This window comes from Trichomycterus rosablanca, chromosome 22 (genome assembly GCF_030014385.1).
Source record: "Trichomycterus rosablanca isolate fTriRos1 chromosome 22, fTriRos1.hap1, whole genome shotgun sequence".
NCBI lineage: Eukaryota > Metazoa > Chordata > Actinopteri > Siluriformes > Trichomycteridae > Trichomycterus > Trichomycterus rosablanca.
In genome coordinates, this window is record NC_086009.1 from 2,356,303 (window position 1) to 2,379,571 (window position 23,269).

The 23,269-nt window shown below is 41.1% G+C and overlaps 3 protein-coding genes across 4 annotated transcripts in view; all 3 read right to left on the reverse strand.

Annotated features, from left to right (window-relative positions):
- The window catches only part of ap2a1 (adaptor related protein complex 2 subunit alpha 1), a 32,952-nt gene extending 29,765 nt beyond the window's left edge, over positions 1-3,187 (reverse strand). For both annotated transcript variants that reach the window (XM_062984924.1, XM_062984923.1), the window contains exon 1: positions 2,456-3,187. In XM_062984924.1, the coding sequence (XP_062840994.1) occupies positions 2,456-2,522 (67 nt within the window). In that variant the 5' untranslated portion in view covers positions 2,523-3,187. The remainder of the gene's footprint in view (positions 1-2,455) is intronic.
- A 2,516-nt stretch (positions 3,188-5,703) lies between these two features.
- prmt1 (protein arginine methyltransferase 1) lies at positions 5,704-10,964 on the reverse strand. The gene is made up of 10 exons (XM_063018504.1): positions 10,930-10,964; positions 9,532-9,627; positions 8,962-9,117; positions 8,762-8,825; positions 8,536-8,678; positions 8,358-8,445; positions 8,141-8,256; positions 7,904-8,054; positions 7,448-7,569; positions 5,704-6,909 (listed from the first exon to the last, which is right to left on the reverse strand). Exons 1-10 carry the CDS (start codon positions 10,954-10,956, stop codon positions 6,826-6,828), a joined length of 1,047 nt encoding a protein of 348 aa, XP_062874574.1. The 5' UTR covers positions 10,957-10,964; the 3' UTR covers positions 5,704-6,825.
- Positions 10,965-12,833: 1,869 nt separating this feature from the next.
- Positions 12,834-15,905, reverse strand: prl (prolactin). The gene is made up of 5 exons (XM_063018463.1): positions 15,841-15,905; positions 15,533-15,654; positions 14,507-14,611; positions 13,558-13,740; positions 12,834-13,466 (listed from the first exon to the last, which is right to left on the reverse strand). Exons 1-5 carry the CDS (start codon positions 15,860-15,862, stop codon positions 13,278-13,280), a joined length of 621 nt encoding a protein of 206 aa, XP_062874533.1. The 5' UTR covers positions 15,863-15,905; the 3' UTR covers positions 12,834-13,277.
- Between the last annotated feature and the right edge of the window lie 7,364 nt (positions 15,906-23,269).

Here is a 23,269-nt window from a genome sequence, read left to right on the forward strand (position 1 = left end):
GATAAACGGGCCCCTGTTGGAGGGTAGATATTAACTGCTCACCATGACCTCACAAGCTACTAAAGGTTTATTTGAAGTCTCGGAGTTACCAAAAAAGCTGGTGCGCATCAAAAAGCCTTCAAACAGCATCACAGAGCAAGTGCCAGTCGAGCCTCTGTTCAGCTGCATCAATGTTCAATGAAACAACCTTGTACACGTACACAGCAATGTATGGATAAACAGCAATGTATGGATAAACAGCACAGACACTCTGTGAAATGTTTTATATAAATCCTCAGCCATATAATCAAGTACAAATTGTACATGGCTGGGTAAATAATTAGGCTAAACCAAATACAATTATTTTGCTTATTATAATTGTTCATTACAGTGTTAAAAAACACTTTTCTATGTTACAATTTCAAGAAAATGAATGTTGTGAGTGATGTTTACCATTACCTCATCTTCTTTGTAACTGTCTTTACAATATCGCCTATTCAAAAGTGTTTGAGCTAATTTGGTCTTAATACTGATACTCAACAGCGATTAGGGAAAATTCTTGTTTTTTGGATTTAAAACCAATTCTTATTGTAGATGACAGGTAGTACAGGCTTTCTAATAAGTAACTTAACCAACATATGTTCAAAATGTTTGACAGACCAGTTCCCAGCCATATTATTTAAACATCTATATAAACACTTGCAGTGATAATATGACACTGATGTCCTCTTCTTCTAACAGTACTTTATAAACACTCATGTACCTGCTGTTGTAATATTAAAATCACTCGCCTTGGTATTTCTTTTACCCAGTTTTGTACTGCATATTTCTTACACAAAAACCAACATGGTACTTTTTTTGACAATCATAAAATGTCTCGATTCAGATAGTTTCAACACTGTGTGAATAACCAGAACAACCTTCCTCACTAAACGTGTATTTCATATCATAGTGACAGTAAATGTCCCATTATATATTTTCCTGTAAAAAATAAATAAATAAAAGTGCTAAAAAAACAATGCCACACTTGCTTTGATCAGATTGTTTCATTAATTCTGTTTCACCGGGTTCACCAGATCATCTCATCATATTTGCAATTATATTAACCAGGGTCGAGCAATCTGACAGTATCTACCATCTGATGATATAAATGCCTTCACGGGTAGAGATGTTGTTGTATAGTGGTACAGACAGATCATCAGAGATGTTTTGTAAATTTGTCTTTAAGAAATAGCTATACTTAGATAGAATTTACTTTGCAGAGCTGTGTTATGCAAATTTAATGTGAGAAAAATTAATAAGTGGCTGAGGAGAGAGATTGTACTTATACATAATGAACGTCATGTTTTACACACTTTGGTCACATTCATGACAGGAACGGTAGTTACTCATTACACAAGACTCATCAGTTCACAAGTTCGATATCATGGACAATTTTGCATCTCCAATTCACCTCACTTGTATGTCTTTGGACTGTGGGAGGAAACCGGAACTCCCAAAGGAAACCCCTACAGACACAGAAAGGACCCGGACCGCCCCACCTGGGGGTCGAACCCAGGACCTTCTTGCTGTGAGGTGACGGTGCTACCCACCGTATTATAATATAATCACAAAAACTACTACATCATATCGTGATGTAGGGCAAGCCGTAGCCTAGTGGTTAGGGTACTGGACTAGTAATCAGAAGGTTGCTGGTTCAAGCCCCACCACTGTCAGGTTGCTGCTGTTGGGCCCTTGAGCAAGGCCCTTAACCCTCAATTGCTCAGACTGTATACTGTAACTGTACTGTAAGTCGCTTTGGATAAAGGCGTCTGCTTAATGCTGAAAATGTAAACATGAATAAATACTCACAAGTCAGAAATGCAGCCGATAAATTTGCTGCTGTTAATAGAACTTAATAATTAAAGTATTTTAATAGTTTGGTAGTAAACAAGATTTGAATGGAACTTGTTACTGCAGCAATTAATTTCTAGATGCACCTGACAACAGCCACAATTATTTGGGGAACAAATGAACCACAATGTTAATTTGATGTCTACTCAGTAATAATCTCAGTTGGTCTTTAGCACAAAAGTAAAAAACAACTACCTAAAAATCGAACTGAAGCTTGACTTAATATTTTAAACCTACACAGACACGGGGAGAACATGCAAAACTCCAGAAAGAAAGGACCTGGATGGCCCCAGTAACATGACACACACTATGAGGAATGACTTTGGTTGTATTGCCCACTCCTAATACTGCCACCAGCTCACCTTTGAACCCAAACCAGCACAAACTGGGGGGAATGAACCACAGGCCAAATGGTACAATTACTAACCGTGTAATAGTAAATGAACAGACATTGCAATCAGGTTTTAACTGATGATGCATAAATAGATCGAAGGGAATTCTGCAAGCTTGATGACCAGCTAGCTGGCTGTATTGTGAAACGAAGCAATATTAACATAATACAAATATCAGAAAGGTAACTTACAGTTCCTGATGTCGGAAATGAACACGGCTAATCCGCGCATCCCGTCTCCCTTTGACACAGCCGGCATCTTCTCTGCGTTTCTCCTCTGATCACTTCCAGATGGAAACGATGTTCTGCTGGGAAGCGAAAAGCCGAGCTAGCCTAGCAGCTAACGTCCACTGGTGCACTGCTTTGGGTTTATACGTTAGCTCGCCTGCTAAAGCTGGCAATCAAGCTGCTAAAGGCTAAAATACGGAGTGATTTTGGTGCACAGGAACGATCCAGTGAACTACACCATGTAGTAGGAATGCTAGTCAGCTAATTAGGTCAACCTCTCCTGGATGTCAGTCACTACGCCGTTTCTAATTCATTCAAACCTGAAGAAGTCCGACGTGACGACGCGAACACGCACTACCACCCCGTAAAACGTTGATTTACCAGATTTGATGTCTATTTTTATAGCGGTAATTAAGCACCCGACACACAACGAGCCTGAAATATCAAATCGAGTCTCTCGGTTTTCTCTTCACCCGAAGTTAGCTAGCCAAACAGCTAGCTAGCCGGCTAGCTATATCAAACGGTTCGAATACATCACCCGCAAACCACCGACACCGAACACTGCTCCACCTCCCTCAACAAATCCACACTAATTCAGCTTTTACAAACGAATCTAGGGTTTTTTACGCGCTGGTTGTCCGTGTTTAAGTCGCTATTTGCGAGTATCTGTTAGGTCGATGTTAACGGACGCGGCTCGTGACAGAACGGGCAACGGGCACGGGACGGTTTTTATTTTTTTTACTACGGCTGGGAGTCGATGCCCGAAATGAACCGACTCTCCGAGTCAAATTCGTCAGAAGTATAGAGTTGATTCCAAACCTAGTGAGTCGACTCTCGCTAGAGGGTGGATTTATTTATTTATGAAGATTTTAACGTCATGTTTTACACTTTGGTTACATTCATGTCAGGACTGATAGCTACTCGTTACACAAGATTCATTAGTTTACGAGTTTTTAATGACAAACACAGTCATGGACAATTTTGTATCTCCAGTTCACCTCACTTGCACGTCTTTGGACTGTGGGAGGAAACCGGAGCTCCCGGAGGTAAGCCACGCAGACACGGGGAGAACAGAAAGGACCCAGACCGCGTCACCTGGGGATCGAAGCCAGGACCTTCCTGCTTTGAGGTGACAGTGCTACCCACCGAGCCACCCGCTAGAAGGTGAAGGGATACAGTACTGTTGATCAAATGAATGGCAGATGAAGAGCATGTAAAAATAATAATAAACAAATCAAATCGATGTGAGATAGGATGAAGAATGAAAATTAGGCTTTGTTGAGTACCTGTATAACTAGTGGTAGATGGTGGTTAAAAGTAATTTACATTTTCAGCATTTTCAGTCTGCCAAGCCACAGATGTTAAGTAAGTACAAATATATGGTGCATCCAGATGTTAACAGGTCTAGATATTTACCTACACTTTTATCCAAAACAATGTATAACTGTGATCAAATACCATATAGGCGATTAAAGGGTTAAGGGCCCAAATGAGAAACTTGACATTGGTGGGACTTGAACCAGTGACCTTCTGATTACTAGTCTAGTAATTAACTGCTGAGCTACCACTGCAAACCAGGCATGTCATATTAATTCTGAAAAGTAGAACGTGTCATAATTTGTTGTTACTGTAGTCCAACAGTCAAAACTAAACAGATCTGTTTGCTCATTTAATTTAGAAGTCTTCTAATGAATTAAAACTGTTCTCATAAGCTTAGACTGAACTACACCTGTAATAATACTGTATTACGTGCATTAATGCTGCACAGGATTTCTCTGGGTTTTAGGTTTTGCAATCGACTTGTGGAATCGACTCTTTGAATCGGCTCTCTGAATTTTTAACACTTGGAATCGGAATCGACTCCTAAGTTTGCAGAATCGATTAACTTGAGAAAAGGATTCCAATCGCTTCCTCTTTTTTAGCCCCTCCCATGATCCTGATTGGCCGAACGTGTTAATGTCGTCATTGTGAAATACATTAATTATTATGAAAAGAAACATTGTTCGTGATTAAAATTAGTGAATAATAATAAAGCAGAAACTACATTATGTTTAATATGAGCATTTAGCTCAGTTTAGCTTCGTTTATCTTATGTTATGTATTTTATTCCCACTCTGCCCATCTGTAAATGCAATCAGTGGTTCTCAAACTGTGGTACGTGAAGCAGCACGAGGTGGTACGCCAGATAATCTCGGAAAAGTAATTACATGCACCGAAAAAATAAATAATTTAATAATTACAAATAAAAAATATGAAACAACTTTCACTTTCTGCACTTTCAGTTTCACCGAGAGCGAGCGAGACACACACACACTCACTAACACCACACATAAACACACACTCGCACGCATGCACACAGAGCTAGAGCTAGTAGTGTAATGACAAATAATTGAGAAATTAACTATAAACTTGTTTAATTGTGTTAAATCTGGTTATTTCATTGTGCTTATGTTTTAAAGCAGAAACAAACAGTCGCATCTCTGCACAAAAGAGGATTTTTCTGAAACTTAATGAAATGCAACCACATTATCTCTTACCTGTGGTTTTTTTTTCCTTTTGAAATAAATATTTTTTTCTCATTTAAGTATTGTTGAATTAGGAATACATTTAAGGCAAGGTAGCAACATTTTATATTAATATCGGGGGTGTCTTATAGAAGAACGAAGAGCCATTTTTTGAACGGCTCTTTAAAAGGAACCGAGCCAAAAGATCCGACTCCCTTCAAAGAGCCATAATTCCCATCACTAATATACTGTATATACACACACCCCTAATTAATGTGTGCCATATGTGGTTCTGTGATGAGAAACATAGGTGGTACTTGGAACTTTTGGTTTGATAATGGATGGTACTTGGTCTAAAAAGTTTGAGAACCACTGCTCTAGATAAATTAAAGTTAATTGTTTCTACATTGCAGATCCAGCAGACCAAGTAAAATGTGGCAAATTTCTCAGAGCTTTATATGCCATTAAAGTATTAATATTTTGTGGTGTAAATCCCCTTCCCTCCCATTAAAAGCTGTGTATAAATATTTGCACTGAAAATAATTAAGTGGTTAAATACTCTGTGCTGGATATACTCACAACCCATTAAGTCATTATTAGATTTAAAACCTTTAAATTCCCAGTGATACTTATACAACCAGAACCTTACCAGTATCCTAAAATCAGGTCCTAAATGTGCATAATCCTGCAAACATGAATCAATCAGGCGATAGTTCTCCAAATTTTATTGTTTTATTATAAAAAGCAGAAAACTTGAACACATACTAATGGACAATTCTAGTCAGTTGTAGCCCAGACCAGTGATGAACACAAACCGTTAACCTCAAGACATCAGGAATTCCCGTTATTCTACAGATCGTAACAAAAGACAGGTGTTACAGATGCTAAGCTCAATCCTGGACAGAGATAAACTTAGCAAACATTTAACACTGAGTTTTGTGCATTAAACTTAAGATGGAAAAAATGAGCAACTTCACATGACGGGTCAGTGTCGAACTCTGAGGACTCTGCACAAACTACTGACAAAGCTTAAGTGCTGACGGCACAAACAGCTGATTCTGATTTTGCAAAAGGAGCCAAATTCAATGAAATGACTGCAGGTCATCCCACAATTCAAAGGTTCTGATCAACGTTCTGACTGGAGCGTCAGACAACAGATCAGAACTGTTAACAGCTCAGTCTTCTGCCAAAACCAATCAAACCACTCCAGTACATTACACAACATGAACGGTAAAGCGGGTCTATTCTGCCAATCACCCGGCCAGACTCGGACTGCAGTCTGAAATCATTACAAGACTGGACACACATGATGACGGACTATTAAATGGAATCTCAATAATACACCAATGACAGACTTGTGTTCGCCCATAAACAGACACGTGCTGATAAATGGGGGCAACAAAGCAGTCACAGGAGGCTCTTCTTACTTTCTCGAAACTAAAGGTTATTAAAACGGGACAGACGTGTGGCCTCGACAGGATTCATGACTGCACAACAGGTGAATGTGGCTGAACACGAACACTATGTACAGGCGAGAGAGAACCAGTGCAGATCAGCAGGTGTTTCCTGTTAGGCAAAAACTAAACAACTAATTCCAATACAGCTTAAAAAAACAAAAACAAGATAAACGTTAGATGAGTGCACAATAAAATGCCACACCCGGTCTCCAAGCTCTGGCGTATCATTGTATACAAACTTGTGTCCGTATAAAAGCCGAAATGTCAACTCCGTTAACCCAGGAGTTCTAAAATTGATGGTCACACACTAAACATGCACTGATCTCTCTCAGAAGTCGCCCCAGACACACACACACACACTAATGGTTGAGATCTAGCGCATCCTGTACTCCGACGTCTTGGACATCTCACACAGTTGACCCTTGAAGTCGATGTCTACGATGAAGTCCAGGTCTCTCTGCAAAAGAAACAAAGCGTCAGTCAGATGCTACGACAACTGGTATCATAGTAAGATTTTATAATGTGCTAGAGATACATAGCAGACACTTTATTTCCCACTGTAGGTCATTTATACATATAGTAATAGTGGGGCGCTCAGGTGGCCCACCACTGGGTTCAGTGTCCAAATCACAGCTGTTCCATCAACCTGCCGGCCACACACACAGGAACGACTGGCTGTGCCTGTATGGAAGGCCTCTGCTGTCTAATCAAGGCACCTGCATAGTAATAGCTGATCTGAAAAGCTCAGTGTGTCTCAAAATGACATGCAGCCCTCTGAGACTCCATTGTAAGTAGGTGAAAAGATGTGGCCTACAATTACATGCATGTAGGAGGGGACACAAAAGAGTCTTAGCCCGTTTCTTGAGTTCACGAGGGGGACTAATCTTACACTAAGGGGCTAGCTGGTCGTTTCACTGATCATAGATGGATACAGAAAATATGCATGGTATTTTTTAATGTAATTTATTATGAGGCTGTTCAAGGCAGCTGCTCACATTGTTCTTGACGTTGGGTTTCATGCTGATGGTGCCAAAGATCTCCTCTCCCGTCTTTACGGTCAGGTAGTCGTCGAGATAAAACACGGTCTGCTTCCAGTGGGTGTACGGAGACTCTGGGCCTGATGAGAAGAAGCAAAGTTCACTTAATTTAATGCATCATATAGAAACAGTTGTAGGAGGGAAGGACACTGTAATCATGATGGCCAATATTCTACCCTAAACACCCTCAATAACTTATTTAAACATAAGCAGCACTGATGTTCAGGTTGCTTCATTGCAATACCTGCAAACAGTGCATAAATTCCAGTCATACCCACTGCCAAATGTAAGTGAATAAAGCTCAGGAGTAACAAACCTAGTGTACATAGTTAAACCAAAAGTAAACAGGACATTCAATGGCATTAACCTACGTTCACAATCAGCCCATGAACCATGTGCATTGTAGTAACTCACTGGTAGAGAAGCCGGTCCGCTTGTGGCAGCGTGTAAACTCGATGTTAAAATAGGTCACCAGAGCATGAATGTAATCGTTCCTCTTCACCTGCAGGCAGAAGGGCGAGGTGAAGGACAGGTCCTCGATCTTCACCGTGTAAATGTCCACCTCCTAACAAACGCACACAAACATTAATGCTCAGTCACATAATGTACATGTTTATGGTTTGAGATTATGGTATGATAACTATGAATCACCTTAATGAGGCAGGAACTGGAGACAAGCTGCTTAGGGTCTACAACATCCACCAGTGGTTCCTTAATAGCCACCTCCTTAATGCAGGACATGTCAAAGCCGTACACGTTCTCCCACCCTACAGATACCAAACAATCTCTTAAGCAAGGTTTTAAATACAAGGGATTAAATATGAGGCAATCAAAGGCTTTTAATGATGAGCAGCATTAGTAAACTCACAGTGGATTTTGTAATCCTTGTACTGACGATCCTCGATAGCTGTAACGTACAGAGTCGCTCGGTCAGGGAAGATGAGCCCGTCAGGTTTCTGAACCAAGAAAACAATCGAGTTATTAACTAATAAAGCAACCGCTTCATTCTGACAAGTGTGAGAGATTTAAATGTAGTGCACCCTTACCAGCCACTTGTCCCTGGCATAAATGACCGTATTGAGCATAGATTCGTAGAAGAGACAGTAGCCCATCCACTCAGAGATAATGATGTCGACATGATCCACTGGAAGATCCACCTCCTCCACCTTTCCTTTAATAATGGTCACAACTGTGGAGGAAACATAAGTGTTAAGTCTTACACTGACCAAACAATTTAACCTAGACATGGCATTATAAGTGAAGTACACTTACTGTGATCAAGCTTGTTGGCCTTGACGATCTTAACAGCGTAGTCTGATATGCTGCTGCACTCAATCTAGAAAAACACAGGATTGGTCAGTTAAGGTAAACCTTGACAGATAACGAAAAACAAGAGCTAGGTTTTAAATAATAAAAATGTTGTAAAATGGTGTAAGAATAGACAAATCACAGCCGCATTTTTTAATACTCACTCCGATGACTTTCTTGGCACCGGCCTTGGCAGCAAACATGCACAGGATCCCCGTCCCGCTTCCCACATCCAGCACTATCTTATCCTTGAACAGATGCTTGTTGTGGAACATGGAGTTTCTGTATGTGAGGGTACGTACTTCATCCTTAAGCATCTCCTGCAAACAGAAAGAGCATTTGGGAATTGAGGTCAAAGGTTTTATAGAGCGGTTTACATTGAAACTGGACTAAATTGGAATTAATAAATAAATAAAAAGTTGTCTAATGCAGGGTTTGAGTCTCAATGGTGTTTTAAAAGCAACATGAAGAATAGCTGTAATCAAATGGAGATCAGTTTTCCCATTGAAGAAAAACTCGTTTTATTTCATTAGTTAATCGCGCCTCATGAACCGCACTGAGCAGCCACAGACTTATGGCTCACCCCAAGAAATCAAACAAACTTAGAACCTCCATTAATTTGTTTTTAAATTTTACTTCTCCATCGTTTACCAGAGTAACTCATAACCGATTTAACAAAATTTGAAATTTCACGTGTCAAGACTGGGGCTGTGGGTAACAAACAGGAGGCTAACCTCATGGATCCCGAAGTGAGCATAAGAATCGAAGTAATAGTCCTTGGATGTCATGTCTTCAGCAGCAGGCTTCTCCGAGCTCTCTCCCTGGGTGACCTAAAGAGAAAAGAACAAAGCATGGAATCATTAACACAACATAGAAATCATCAGATTTCCACTGCATGCAGCCCTTGTGGTCATTTTCACCAAACATCCATTCATACACTTACCACAATGGTTTCATTACAAAGAACCTGGATTTTTACACGCTGTGGATTAGAGATTAAGGGAACATATGAGATACATCTTTGTTCCTGGAGCACATTAAAATGATTTACAGATAATTTTTAAAGTAAATGTCCAACTTTACAATTTATAAAACAATGCGGTCATCACAAGACAAAAATAAGTGTTCCTTTGTTACATTACGTCCGTTAATTCCATCCTCTATTTTACTGTTGGTTAATTTGACTGCTTTCCTTTAACTTTTCACCTTATATAGTACAGTCTTATGTATTTAAATGTAAGGAAGAACTTCTGGTTTTAACTTTAGTTTTTTACTCAGTCTTTGCTTCTGAATCACTACAATTTACAGACACCACTCAAGACTGCCTGTGCATTGATGGATTTGAACACTGATTAAAAACAGATTAGAATGATGAGGTTTCAGAGACTGTAAATGGTACTTTTGGATAACAGAAACTACCATCTCATTCATTCATGGTCAAAGCCATGTGTGCGACCTCAGCATCCTAACTAACACGTGTAGATACTTAACAACTAGTTCAACAGATACTCATCTTTTAATCAGGCAGAATACAAACACCACACATTTAAGTAAATAAAACCACCAGGACTTGTTTTATTAATGAATTGCTAATCCGATTAATACCACGCGTTGTATTTTTCACCACCCGCATTCGCAAAAAACCCCGCCCACTGTGCAACGAACGGCGCTCAGACAAGGCGGCAACCAATGAAAGGGCAGAAAAGGGAATCCAAAGAGCCAATCAGATGAAAAGGAAGGCGGGATTTGTCCGGAAAACGGGTGCGATTAGAAACGAAGCCCATGCGGTCCAAGCTGGCAAGTGTGATTCAGCGAGAAACAAAACGACTGAATGAAACAATGTACAAACTCTCGATTAAAAACGCTACTATTATTGTAAAAGGATGTGTATTAAACACAACAGGTTACACTTCATTAAACTGATGCTCTAAGAGGAGGAGGAGTGGAGCTAATGTGGTTAAAATGGATGATGCTCTAACATGGATACAACTAGCAGCTACGCAATTTTCTCATTCAGCAAAAAACGTGCTAGTTAGTTACAATTATGAGCTGATATTTATAAAACACGTCGACTCGACTCTAAACTAGCGTAACGACATGCTGGTTTGTTCTTTGTGTGCTGTTTCTCTTACCTCCATTCTGTCTGTGGTCTCCGCCATTTCACCGTTCATGTGAAGCGTCTGAATCCGCGGGAGCGCGCACAGAACATTAAACCTGCTCTTTTATCCCGCCCACACAATGCTGCTCTCTGATTGGTCTATTCAGGTACAGTCCTTCCTTTAAATCCCGCCTCTTGATGGTAACTCCAGTTCTCATTGGCTCAGTCTGAGCGTAAATGTTAGCCGGCTTGCTCGATGCAGGGCGATGATTGGACGAACTAACGTTCAGTCAAAATCACACCGCGGTAAAAGCACTATACTGTACACAAGAAGCCATTCATTCATTCATTGAGGTGTCCTGCATGTCTAACATTACATCTAAAGCATTTAGCAAAGCACTTTTATCCAAAGTACTGTGAGAGGATGTTATCTAAGAGGGTTAGGGCCTTGCTCAAGGGCCCAACAGTGGCAACCTGGCAGTGGTGGGGCTTGAACCAGCAACCTTTCGATTACTGGTCCAAGACCTTAACTGCTAGGCTACAGCTGCCCTACCCACATGTCTTGAAGAGAACAGTCAGATTTGGCTGTTTTCTATTCATTCATTCACTCTTTGTCTGGGCGGCTCGGTGGCTCGGTGGGTAGCACTGTCGCCTCACAACAAGAAGGTCCTGGGTTTGATCCCCAGGTGGGGCGGTCCGGGTCCTTTCAGTGTGGAGTTTGCATGTTCTCCACGTGGGTTTCCTCCGGGTTCTCCGGTTTCCTCCCACAGTCCAAAAACATGTCACCAGGCTATTTGGAAATACTGAATTGTCCTATAGGTACCCGGCCGCTAGATGCACAAACCAGTGCATTGTAGTGCCGGTCCCAAGCCCGGATAAAATAAGTAGGGTCGTGTCAAATCAATGATCCGCCGAGAGCCGACCCCGCAACCGAACGGGACAAAGGCAGAGGAAGAAGAAGATTCACTCTTTGTATGTTTTACCACCTCTTTATCCTGCTCAGGGTCGTGGTGGTTCCGATTCACTGAGCGAAAAGCACCCCAGACAAGTCGCCAATTCGTCACAGAGCACACACTTTTAAGAAGCTTCACTTGGCCTAACTGCATGTCTTTGGACTTGTCGGAGTAAACCGGAGCACCCGAAGGAAACCCATGAAGAAACAGGGAGAACATGTAAATTCAACACAGGAAAAGACCCTTACCTTTCCAAACATGACATGATCAGTAGCAGACCTCCAATCTGGCCTTCTGTTTAACATACATGGCCAGTTTTGTCTGGTGATCACCCAAAGGGCACCAACAACACTCGAACCCCAGTCTCTGTGGTGGTGGGCTAGTGTGGTGATGTGGTACCCTCATAGAACCACCCCTGACTAGATATTATTGGGCTGGGAAACTGCTTTGCTGGTATTAAATACCATCAATAAAAAGTCTGGGCAGCAGCAATTTTTTTTCACTTTATATTTAGATTTAGATTAAATTTAGGAGGACCGTACCCAACACACGTCCCCTCTGACACGTGTAGCTGCCCGCCGCTTCTTTACACCTGCCTTAGTTGGAAGAGTCACGCTCTGATCTCTGTCTTTCCCCACGTCAGTACAGGTGCCTTCGATCAGCCAGCAGAGGGAGCAATTACAGCAGTAATGAGGAATTCCTTCAGCCTGCTCACCCTCACACATAGCCAATCATGTCTGTGTGTGTGTGAGAGTTCGAGATCTCAGCAGCAGTGGGCTAGTGTGTTAGACAAGTGAGATGTTTTTTGTATTTAAATATGATTTTAAAAGGATGCAGGAGTCCCCAAGTTGCAGTGTGGCACAAAGTCTACCTGATTTTGTGCAACATTTTATGAATTCTTCCAAGTTTTCATTAGATGTTTATATGTAAATCTTACATCAAATAAATAAATCCCAATAAATAAGGACGACATGTATACTTGTTTGTATGCATAATGAAAATTTATTGCATTTTTGTGTGACAGCTTCTTCATAAGATATTCATGAAAAGAAAAACTAGATAAGATTCCTACATCAATACTTCCACAAATACACTGAAGGTGACCAAAGTGCAAATACCTCAGGTAGTAAATAAACGATTTAAACACAGCCCATAGCCAAATGAAACTTGATCTAAGGTTTCGTCTCATTAAACTAGTGATCAAACTACACTAGCTAAATAAATACCAACATAACCATTAACCAACCATGATTTGGCCTCTTTCTGTCAGAAATAGTTTTTCCCCAAAACTTCTCCAAGATTTATTCAAGTATGAAAGGACAGCGCTTCACTGTGTGTGTGACTTTTCTAAAAATAAACATTCAGATTTACTTTTTTGAGTAAGAAAATAGAAACATCTACATTTCTGAACCGTGAAACAGCGTCTTCTCTAGCACATCTCGGGCAGCATCTTGGATGCTCTGCACCGGAGAACTTTGAGGAAACTGTCGATCTTGTGCGAGTCTCTGCGGAAGCAGGACAGGAGGAAATGGAAATTGACCAGGCGAGACATGTTGTCCTGGCCCAGGTCGTTGTTGTTGAACGGAAGAGAGAAGAGAGATTCGGGGGATGAGCCCATCTAGAGAGGAACAAACAGTTTCATGAGCAGGTTTTTAATCAGATCATAATAAATATTTGGGATTGGACTCAACAGGACAAGGTTTATCTACCTTGTGGACGAGGCGCTCAAGTCCCGCGCCCAGACTGTTGCTGTGGTCCTGCAGCTCTCTGGTCTTGCTGTTGATGTTGTTGCGTTCGGGGTGAGGCAGGTTGGTGGCCTCGGATGAGAGAAGAGCAAGAGGGTCGGACCAGGCCTGCAGCAGCGACCGAACCAGAGACAACAACTCGTTCTCCTGTACCATACAGAGGAACAGTCAGTTGTTTCTATTTTCTCTTTATGGAAGGAGTAAGGAAGTGTAAATAAAGATGTTGGTCGTTATTTAAATACATTAAATCCCTTTGAGTCTTATAGAACGTCCTGGATTTGTTGTCAGTTGTTGGCTGCTGCTTTGAGACGTTAGTTTAACACAAATCACTAAACACTAAGTCTAGTAGAAAGAAACAGCTTCACTGTGCCGAGGTAAATGAGAAAACAAAATGTGATAATGTTTCTCAAAGCTGTTTGGCATTTTGGGCAATAAAAAACAGGTTGTGACCCCAGCGGTCAGCTACTGTACATGTGACGGAGGGAGCGTGTGTTAGTCACAGCTCTTTTCGGTCAAGCGTGGAGGTCAGCATCAGCAAAGAAGGCGCGAAATGCAATCGGGTAATTGGATAGGACTACACTGAGAGGACAATTGGGAATTTTTACTTCTGTTCAACGCTCCAGTCACTGCATTTTCTCAAACCAAAGGCCCCGTCCCAACTCACATACTACATACTATATAATTAGAATACAGCATCAGCAGAAATGAACTCACTGAACTCTATAGAAATGACCCAGTTGACTGAAATGAACTAAAACTCAGGAAACAGTGGGTCTGGCTACAATGAAATGAATTCTCACAGTTCAAGCTACAATCAATAAAACTCTACACTTTACTATGCATTAACACCGACAGGTCAATAAAAATTCATATTTTAACTATATGTATACATGTTTACTGCTGGAACTCTTACCGGCACTCTTAGAGCGTGGTCTTTATCGTTGGGGATCTGGAGAGAGGACGTGTGGCACATGGACGGCTTCATGAGCCTTCCTCCTACTGGTGTAAAGTGAGAGTCCTGCAGAGGAGAAACAACAAAGATAAAACATGAAGGGAAGAGAGAAGGAGTGGATACCCAGTGCAGCATCACAGCACACACACACACACACACACACACACACACATTTCACACATCCCCACCAGATAAGAGCAAATGTTCCTGGTGTTTTACAATATTTTATTCTGGTTCTTCCCTTCTTGACATCTTCATCTTCATTTAAACATTATATTAGGTTTGTAATTATCTGTGTCCCCAAGATCTGTGTTACTACCATATCAGATCTACTTAAGATAAGGTCTAGAACTTTAAGATTCGATTAAGGTACTGGACTAGTGATCAAAAGGTTGCCGGTTGAAGCCCCACCACTGCCATTTGCTGTCATTGTTGGGCCCCTGAGCAACACTCTTAACATTCAGTTGCTCAAATTGTATTTAGTGATTGTATTTAGTAAATAGCTTTGGATAAAAGCGTCCGCTAAATGCCGCAAATGTAAATGTTCTTAGCATCACGGCACAATAATATCAGTGTTAGAAATGATTAACCTTTTAACTGCAATGTGTTTCTAGGGTGGCAGAGTGGGCAGCCAAAAAAGCCTGGGTTCGATTCTCTGGCATTGTAATTAAATGATGAAGCATCGTCAAGTGTTAAAACAAGGGCCTTTCTGTGTGGAGTTTGCCTGTTCTCCCTGTGTCCATATGGGTTTCCTTTTACAGTCCAAAAGCATCCAGTCAGGCTAATTGAATATACCAAAAATTGCTCCTAGTGTAAACTTGAGGGTCTCTTTCTTCTCTTTTGCCCTAACCCTAACCCTAACCAACCCTAACCTTAACCTTCTGTGAATTTTGAACAACAGCAAGTCTAAGTTAGCCGTCCAACCTAAACAAGCTCGGAGAAGAGCACTAGGTGCTCACAAACACAATGAACGGGTGATGAACTGACCAGATCGTTGGTGAGGGAGGTGCTGAGCGAGTGCAGTTTGTCCGACAGTTGTGACACTCTGTCCAGCAGGTCATTCAAACCCACAGCATCAGTACAGACAAGAGCACAGATCAACAACGTTACTGTAGGAGAGGGAAAAAAGGAGAGGGATCAGTTAGCCATAATGAAGGGGTAATTATAACAAAATATGGAGGTTTTAATGATAACAAGAGCTTCACTGACAGAATAAAGCTAGCTGGTGGAGAGCATTTCAAATAAAAGAAGAGAGGATGTAAGGAAAACAGATGTACACAAGTATTTGCACATACCTGGCAGGTAAAGTCGTGCCATTCTTCTTCTTTCAGTTCTTTTGTCCCTCTTAGATCAATCGTTACCTCTGTGTTCTCTGTCACATCCTTGTTTTCGCCCCGTTATATACTGTCCTTGGTCTCTTTTCATCTGGGTATGCAGCAGGCTCATTAGTCTGAGCGTGCTGTCCTGAAACCAGTTTGATCCTGAATTGTCTAAATGAGAAACATTAGGGTGTCAGGGTCCGGACTGATGAGTAGCCACGGGCGGGTTAAGCAGATGCAGGAAGCGGTTGTGCAGAAATCCAACATCTCTTCTTAAAATGCATGAAGAAATGAATATCCAGGACTATCCTTATTTCTCAGTTTAATTAAGAGCAGCAGGATCTTTAGGTCAGACTTAATGCATACAGACTCAGTTCAAATGAGTGTGTTAGGGGTGTGTGTGTGTGTTGTGTGGCCTGAAGTTGCTCATCTGTATTGGTGAAACCCAGGGAACACCCTTTCCCCCCTTCAAAAGAGTGTTTGTAACCAAAACACACATGTAACTTAAGCCACGCATCACATGGAACCTCGACTGCGCTATAATTAGACGCTCAGTCCTGGTTTTTGTGTTTGTGTGTTATTTACGTGTCTTTCCAGAAAACGTTTTGAGGCTAATTTTAGGGGTTATGTGAATGCTTTAAGGGTTAATCCCTCCCAACAACCAATCAGAGAGCAGAAGAACCCCAGTGGGAGCACGTTACCGGTTTAAAAACCTTCAGAGGAATTCCGTTGTCCCCTGTTCCGGTTCAGACCGGTCACTAATAGCTGCAGACTACACACAGAGCGTGCTGACGGGGGGAGATCAGGTTAAGTCCTGAGTGTTGAGGCAGACACGCTGATGTAAAATGCATTACGGAAACAAGGGTGCTTAAAAAAACCTTCCTACTGTCACCAGGCTCTTAACATCTGTAATCAGGGAGCCATAAATAAGGGGGTGATGGGGACAGTTCCATGGGCCTTAATTTGAAAGAAGGCCCATGACATCCTTTTGTAATAAAAGCAGAATGGTTGGGGATGGATGTTTTTCTTTATTTTTAATACTGAACATAAAGCAAGATGCACAATGATGACAGACATAAATAAACGCTCTCCCCCCGCTCAGGTTTGCATAAAACCAAAGATAAAAACTCTAAATTAAGATAATTTAGTATATACATACATCCACATAGATCTATATCTGCCTAACTCAAGATCCTGAATAGTTTTATTGAATTTTCTTTACATTTATTTACACATTTAAGTCACTATTCTGTTCAGAACCTTATTGTTTTGTTCTAATGTGCATTTCTGTGCACTAAAGATATATTTAATACTGAAACAAACGTCATTTAATGCTTTTTGTCCACTGTTTGTGTGTTTGTGTGTGCACGGCTGGTAATAAGCAGTTTGTGACGTGTTTATGGCAAAGCAGCCCTTCTCTAAATGCGACTGTTTACGGTAAAGCAGATCTAACCTGTATTTAATTAGTGACTAGGGTCAGTAAATGGGTGTTTAGGTTATAGGTCACTCACACTGCCCTCCTACTGACCTTAAACTCCAACTTTCAACCCACTAGTGACGTGCTTTTTCAGTCGTCTTGCTTTGATAAACGTTGGGAGCCGAGTCACAGTAAAAGATGAGTAGTTGACTGTAAGTAGGCTGAGACTTGCACATCTAGAATGTATTACGGACTGATAAGCTGCATTGGAGTTTTAGATACAGACAGGAATGGAAGAAAGTGTTTTAATAAGGTGCTGAACCACCATAAATCGTCAAAACAGCTTTAGTGCAACCTAGAATAGACCCTGCAAGTCACTGGATCTGTACTGGAGAGATAAAACAAAGGATTTTCCTTCCATTTTTTAGTTGTCTTGGGATCTTGTGACTGTCAAGGCCATAACAAATGATTTACATACGTTTTGTTTTTGTTAAAGCGTTTAGTACCCCTCCCTCCAATCAGGGTCATTGTAATCCTGGGAATCAATCGTCATTAGTAGTCTAGCACATCTCCTTCATCAGGTATGGAGGATCCCGCTACGCTTTCTGTATTTCAGTGCTGCTCGTGTCAGCACCTCGATTAAACAGTAGAAGCTGCTGTTGTAATGGCCATGAAGTGACCCCCATTCTGGCCGGCTTTTATTTAGATACGGCTGATTGTGTCCATTGAGCACCTGACCAGCCAGGTAACACCAAGACTAGTACTTGGGTGTCTGCTGTGGTGAGCTAGCTCCTATTTTTTAGGAATCGCCACAGCTGATCTGGTCCACATACCAGACTCATCACAGTTTTTATGCCGGATGCCCCTCCTGATGCATCTTTCCTGTTTTAATTCAGGCTTGGGACCAGCACAGAGAGCTCACTGACAAGTGCACCTTGCAGTGGCTTGGCTGGTTCAGCCACAGCCCAGATGTAGTCAATCATGTCTGTGCAGACACCCAACCGGCTGACAGCAGCACTGCACACAGTGGTAGTGGGCTAGCGTACTTTACGCTGCACAGCCTGTGTGCCCAAAGTGATTTATAAATACATTAATTAATTAATTAATTAATCAGAATTATAAAAATTAAAAAGACGATGACGTTTTTCTGAAAGTGTCCGGTTTTAATGAGTTTGTTGATTTTGTTCTCCTCTGACCTCTTGTATTAACAAGGTGTTTCTGCCCACATTACCGTACAACACGAGACTCACAGCACAATGTTTACAACACAGGACTTACAACACAATCCGTACGATTCAACATTTACACTACAGTGTTTAAAATACAACACTAGCAATGCAATACACACAATACTATACTTACAGTACAACATAATCAGGTACTTCATGGAATACTTGCTACTGAGTACCTACCTTCAATACAATGCTTTTAAATTTGCATAAATCGTAAGTTCTGATACAGTACATGTTTATACAATATTTACAAGGGCATTTGTATTTTTACCTTCCATTAATCCTCTTGCCCCTGTCAGGTGAACTTTGAACCCAGCTTCCTTCCTTCCCACTCTGGGGTAATGGGGGCACAAACTTAAACACTCCAAACCCTCAGCAGTGTTTAATATATTCACATTTTCCTACACCTGCTGTCAGTAGATCCTTCTGAGCATCTCCAAGTAAATTTAAATGCTAATGTAATTAACCTGGACTGTCTGGTTTTGTTTAAATAAATGAATAAATGAATGAGGAATAAATGAGGGCAGCTGTGTGAGTTTGGGAACAGAATGTTCTAGTTTTGGTGACTTCAGGGGGTCCCATCTTCAAGTGCGCTTTTACCTTCATCCTATCGAGGTGTTAAAATGATCAGTTTGGGCATTAAAAAGTGTTAGATTGCATCGGTACATGATGCGTCATTGCAGTGTCTTTGCAAGCATACAGTTTTAAAATGGGATGTCCAAAAAAACTCATGGTCAGGTGTCCACATCAGTTAAGATTTGGGGCAGCACTGTGACTCGGTGGGTAGCACTGTCACCTCACAGCAAGAAGGTCCAGGGTTAGATTCCCAGATGGAGCGGTCCGGGTCCTTTCTGTGTGAAATGTGCATGTTCTCCTTGTGTCTCTGTGGATTTCTTCCCACATTCCAAAGAAATGCAGCCTGGTGAATTGGAGTGTTGCTTGCGCAGCCATCTTAGGGTAGAAAATCGGTATAAATTATTATTATTGTTGTTTTACATATAAATATGCACGGAGGAAAAGAAACACGCGTACACCATCAGTTTTCCTTGAACCGGAACTGTCCAAACAGAAGTTATGCTTTATTTTCTTATCTGTCAGCATGTCAAAATAAAAGCACTTACAAGTAGTGTACTCATCAAATGAGAGCATATATTAACAAAACTCTAACACCCCCACTTGATCTCATGTAGTACAGAACGTAACTTGTACCTCACTCATTTCACAAATTCACATACCAAAAATAAAACTCTTGAATTTCTCCATTTTCAACTTCGTCACAGGTTTGGTCATGATATCTGCAATCATTTTCTCTGTAGGACAGTACTCAATTGTTATTTTGTTTTCACTGAGTGCTGACCGAATGAAGTGGTATCGAATGTCTACATGTTTGCATCTCTGACGACACACAGGGTTCTTAGAAAGAGCAATTGTTCCCTGGTTGTCCTCGTATATCTTTACTGGTACAGTCTGATACCTACAATCCATTTCCTTTAGTAGCTGTGTGAGGTACAAACTCTCTTGAGTAGTGGCTGCAAGAGCCATGTATTCTGCTTCACAAGTAGACAAAGCAACTGTGGGCTGTTTTTTTGATTTCCAAGAAAACAAAGGTCCATCACTGGTTAAACTAAAACAATACCCAGTCGTGCTTCGTCTGTCATCTAAGTCAGACGCCCAGTCCGCATCACTGTATGCCTCAAGTTTTAAATCCCTATCACTGTTCTTGAAGCACAGCTCATAATCAATTGTTCCCTTTAGGTAACGTAACACATGTTTGGCTGCAATCAAATGTTGTGCATGCGGTTCTGATAGATGCTGGGATAGTCTGCCAACAACCCAACTTAAATCAGGTCTCGTGCAAGTCATCACGTAAATCAAACTTCCCACTATCTCACGATAAAGTGTGTTATCAATTGGATCAGAGTTTGAGTCTAGTTCCCATTTTTGCTCACATGGGGTCGCCCTTGGCTTGCTATCCAACATACTGAACCTCTCCAGTATTTTAGTTATGTATCCCTTTTGATTCATCTTTACAATTCCCTGGCTCTGATCAAAGTTTATGCCTAGGAAATGTCTAAGCTTCCCAAGATCTTTCATCTTAAATTTCGCTGTCAACTGTTCTTTTACTTCACTGAGCAGATGCTTGTCACTGGCAGCAATTATAAGATCGTCGACCCAAAGTATTAACATTACTCTCTCAACCTGAGTTTGTTTACTGTAAACACAGTGATCAACAGGGTTCTGCACAAATCCAATTTTAATTAGATGATCGTGTAGCATTTTATTCCAATTCCTACCAGATTGCTTAAGTCCATATAACGACTTATTCAACTTACAGACAAGTGTTTCTGCTGTGTGTGATTTCATCTCAAAACCCTCTGGCTGTTCCATATAAACCTCGCAGTCTATAGGAGCATGTAAATAGGCCGTTTTAACATCCATTTGGTGTAGAGTGAGATCATATTGTGCTGACATTTGCATCAGGATGCGTATTGATGTGATGTCTGCAGTTGGGGAAAATGTCTCCTTGTAGTCTACTCCCATTATTTGGTTGTAACCCTTAGCTACAAATCTTGCTTTGTATGTTTCTGATCCTTCAGCTTCATTTTTAATGGAATAAACCCATCTTCCCCCCACTGCACGTTTACCTTCTGGTAAAGGGGTCAGTGTGTATGTGTTGTTCTCGATGAGAGAGTTCATCTCATCTTTCATAGCATTAATCCATAAATCTGCTTTTTCTGAACTCACTGCCTCTCTGTAACTCTGAGGAATGTTACAGACTCTGTAACAGTAATCAATATTCGCTAGTGTTTGATCTGCATCATGCACATCATCTGTATCGTGCACATAGTCAGCCAAATATTGGGGTGGCTTCCTATTTCTCCTAGGGTAACGTAAACCGTGGTCATGCCCTTCCTGAGTGCCTTCTTGAGTATCCCCCACGGCTTCATCAGCTTCAACTGGAAGCTTACTATCATCTTGAGCATTTTGGACGGACGGCACATATTTCCTACTAGGAAAATGACCTTCAGCTACCGGCAGGCCAATTTGGGTCTGTTGCACTGCAACATCTTTTGTCAAAAATTTCACTAGCCTGTGTTTAAGGATTTTCCCAGTTGCTGGAAAATAGACAAGATAAGCAGGGCTGTACCTGTCATACCCAACAAAAATTCCTTTTTCACATTTCGAGTCTAACTTTTTCCTGTCATGCTTGTAAGCGTAACATGTCGAACCAAACTTTCTCATCTTGGAAAGATCAGGCTTTCTCCCAGTCAGTGTATGGTATGGTGTTTGTTTTAGGCGGCTATTAAAACACCTGTTGCGGATTACTGCAGCAGTCAATACTGCATACGTCCAGAACTCTTTTGGCAGATTACTTTCTATGAGTAAACATCTAGCCATCTCAAAAAGTGTCCGCCAATTCCGCTCTGCTGTGCCATTTTGATGTGGCGAATATGGTGCAGAAGTCTCATGTTTTATGCCCTTTTTTCTAAGAAGTGTCTGGAAATCACTTCCTGTAAATTCTGTGCCATTATCTGATCTAAGGCACTTTACCGTCCCATACAATGCTGTGTCAGCTAAAAACTGTTCAGTGGCCTTGACAGTATCACTTTTGGCTTTTAGGAAATACACAAACACTGAGCTTGAGTAGTCATCTGTGAATGATATGGCATACTTAAACCCTTCTCTTGCCACAGGATCTATGGGACCTGCTAGATCAGTGTGGATCATCTCAAATACTGCTTTAGCTCGCACATCAGGTTCCCTATTCCTACTTTGAGTAAATTTTCCCTGAGTACAGACTTCACAATTCACTTTAGACATTTCAACCTTACCCTTGATCCTCATTCCCTCTACTATATTTTGCAACCTGGAAACATCATCATAGTTGCAATGACCAAGAATCTCATGCCAGGTTTGAATGTCGTAGCACCCATTGCAACTGTCCCCATCTTCCTCCTCAACGATGTTCAAATAGTACAGTCTGTTGTATTCCTTTATGTCGAATTTTGTACCATTCTTGTGGATAAGTTCATCACATTCTTGGCGAAAACTTACTGAAGCTCCATTAGCTGTTGCAGCTTTAACTGAAAAAATGTCCTGAGGATATGAAGGAATGTACAGTGCTTTCGCTAATGTCGCATTTACAAAGTGTCCGTCACGATCTATCAAGCACACCTCTGCATCGCCCCTTTTTAGTGCTATGCCGCTAGTTTTCTTACCGTCTGCTAACTCAACGGTATGACTTTCAGATTGGAATGCATCGTCGAAGTTCTTAAATTTTCTGATGTCAGTAATTATGTGTGAAGTTGCACCTGTATCAACCATAAGGCCTTTCTCTTTGAGTCCCTGTAAACGCAGATGTCCTAGAAACTTCGTCTCCCACAGTTCGTAATTATTTTCATCTCCGTCAAAACACAACTTGCTCCATCGATTTCCTATGTCCCTCCTGGGCCCATAACCTGTTGCTTGCGCAGCCATCTTAGGGTAGAAAATCGGTATAAATTATTATTATTGTTGTTTTACATATAAATATGCACGGAGGAAAAGAAACACGCGTACACCATCAGTTTTCCTTGAACCGGAACTGTCCAAACAGAAGTTATGCTTTATTTTCTTATCTGTCAGCATGTCAAAATAAAAGCACTTACAAGTAGTGTACTCATCAAATGAGAGCATATATTAACAAAACTCTAACATGGAGATACAAAATTGGCTTAGGTGTGTGTGTTTGTGTGTGTGTGTTTGCCCTGGGATG

Excerpts from the sequence above, each read along its gene's own strand:
- prmt1 (XM_063018504.1), bottom strand. The coding sequence starts at position 10,956 with ATGGCGGAGACCACAGACAGAATGGAG. Across the intron at positions 9,118-9,531 it reads CTCACTTCGGGATCCATGAG|GAGATGCTTAAGGATGAAGT; the intron begins GTTAGCCTCCTG and ends TTCTGTTTGCAG. Across the intron at positions 8,055-8,140 it reads CCAGTTCCTGCCTCATTAAG|GAGGTGGACATTTACACGGT; the intron begins GTGATTCATAGT and ends TGCGTTTGTTAG.
- prl (XM_063018463.1), bottom strand. The coding sequence starts at position 15,862 with ATGGCACGACTTTACCTGCCAG. Across the intron at positions 13,741-14,506 it reads ACCACGCTCTAAGAGTGCCG|GAGAACGAGTTGTTGTCTCT; the intron begins GTAAGAGTTCCA and ends TGTATGGTACAG. Across the intron at positions 13,467-13,557 it reads TTGAGCGCCTCGTCCACAAG|ATGGGCTCATCCCCCGAATC; the intron begins GTAGATAAACCT and ends GTTCCTCTCTAG.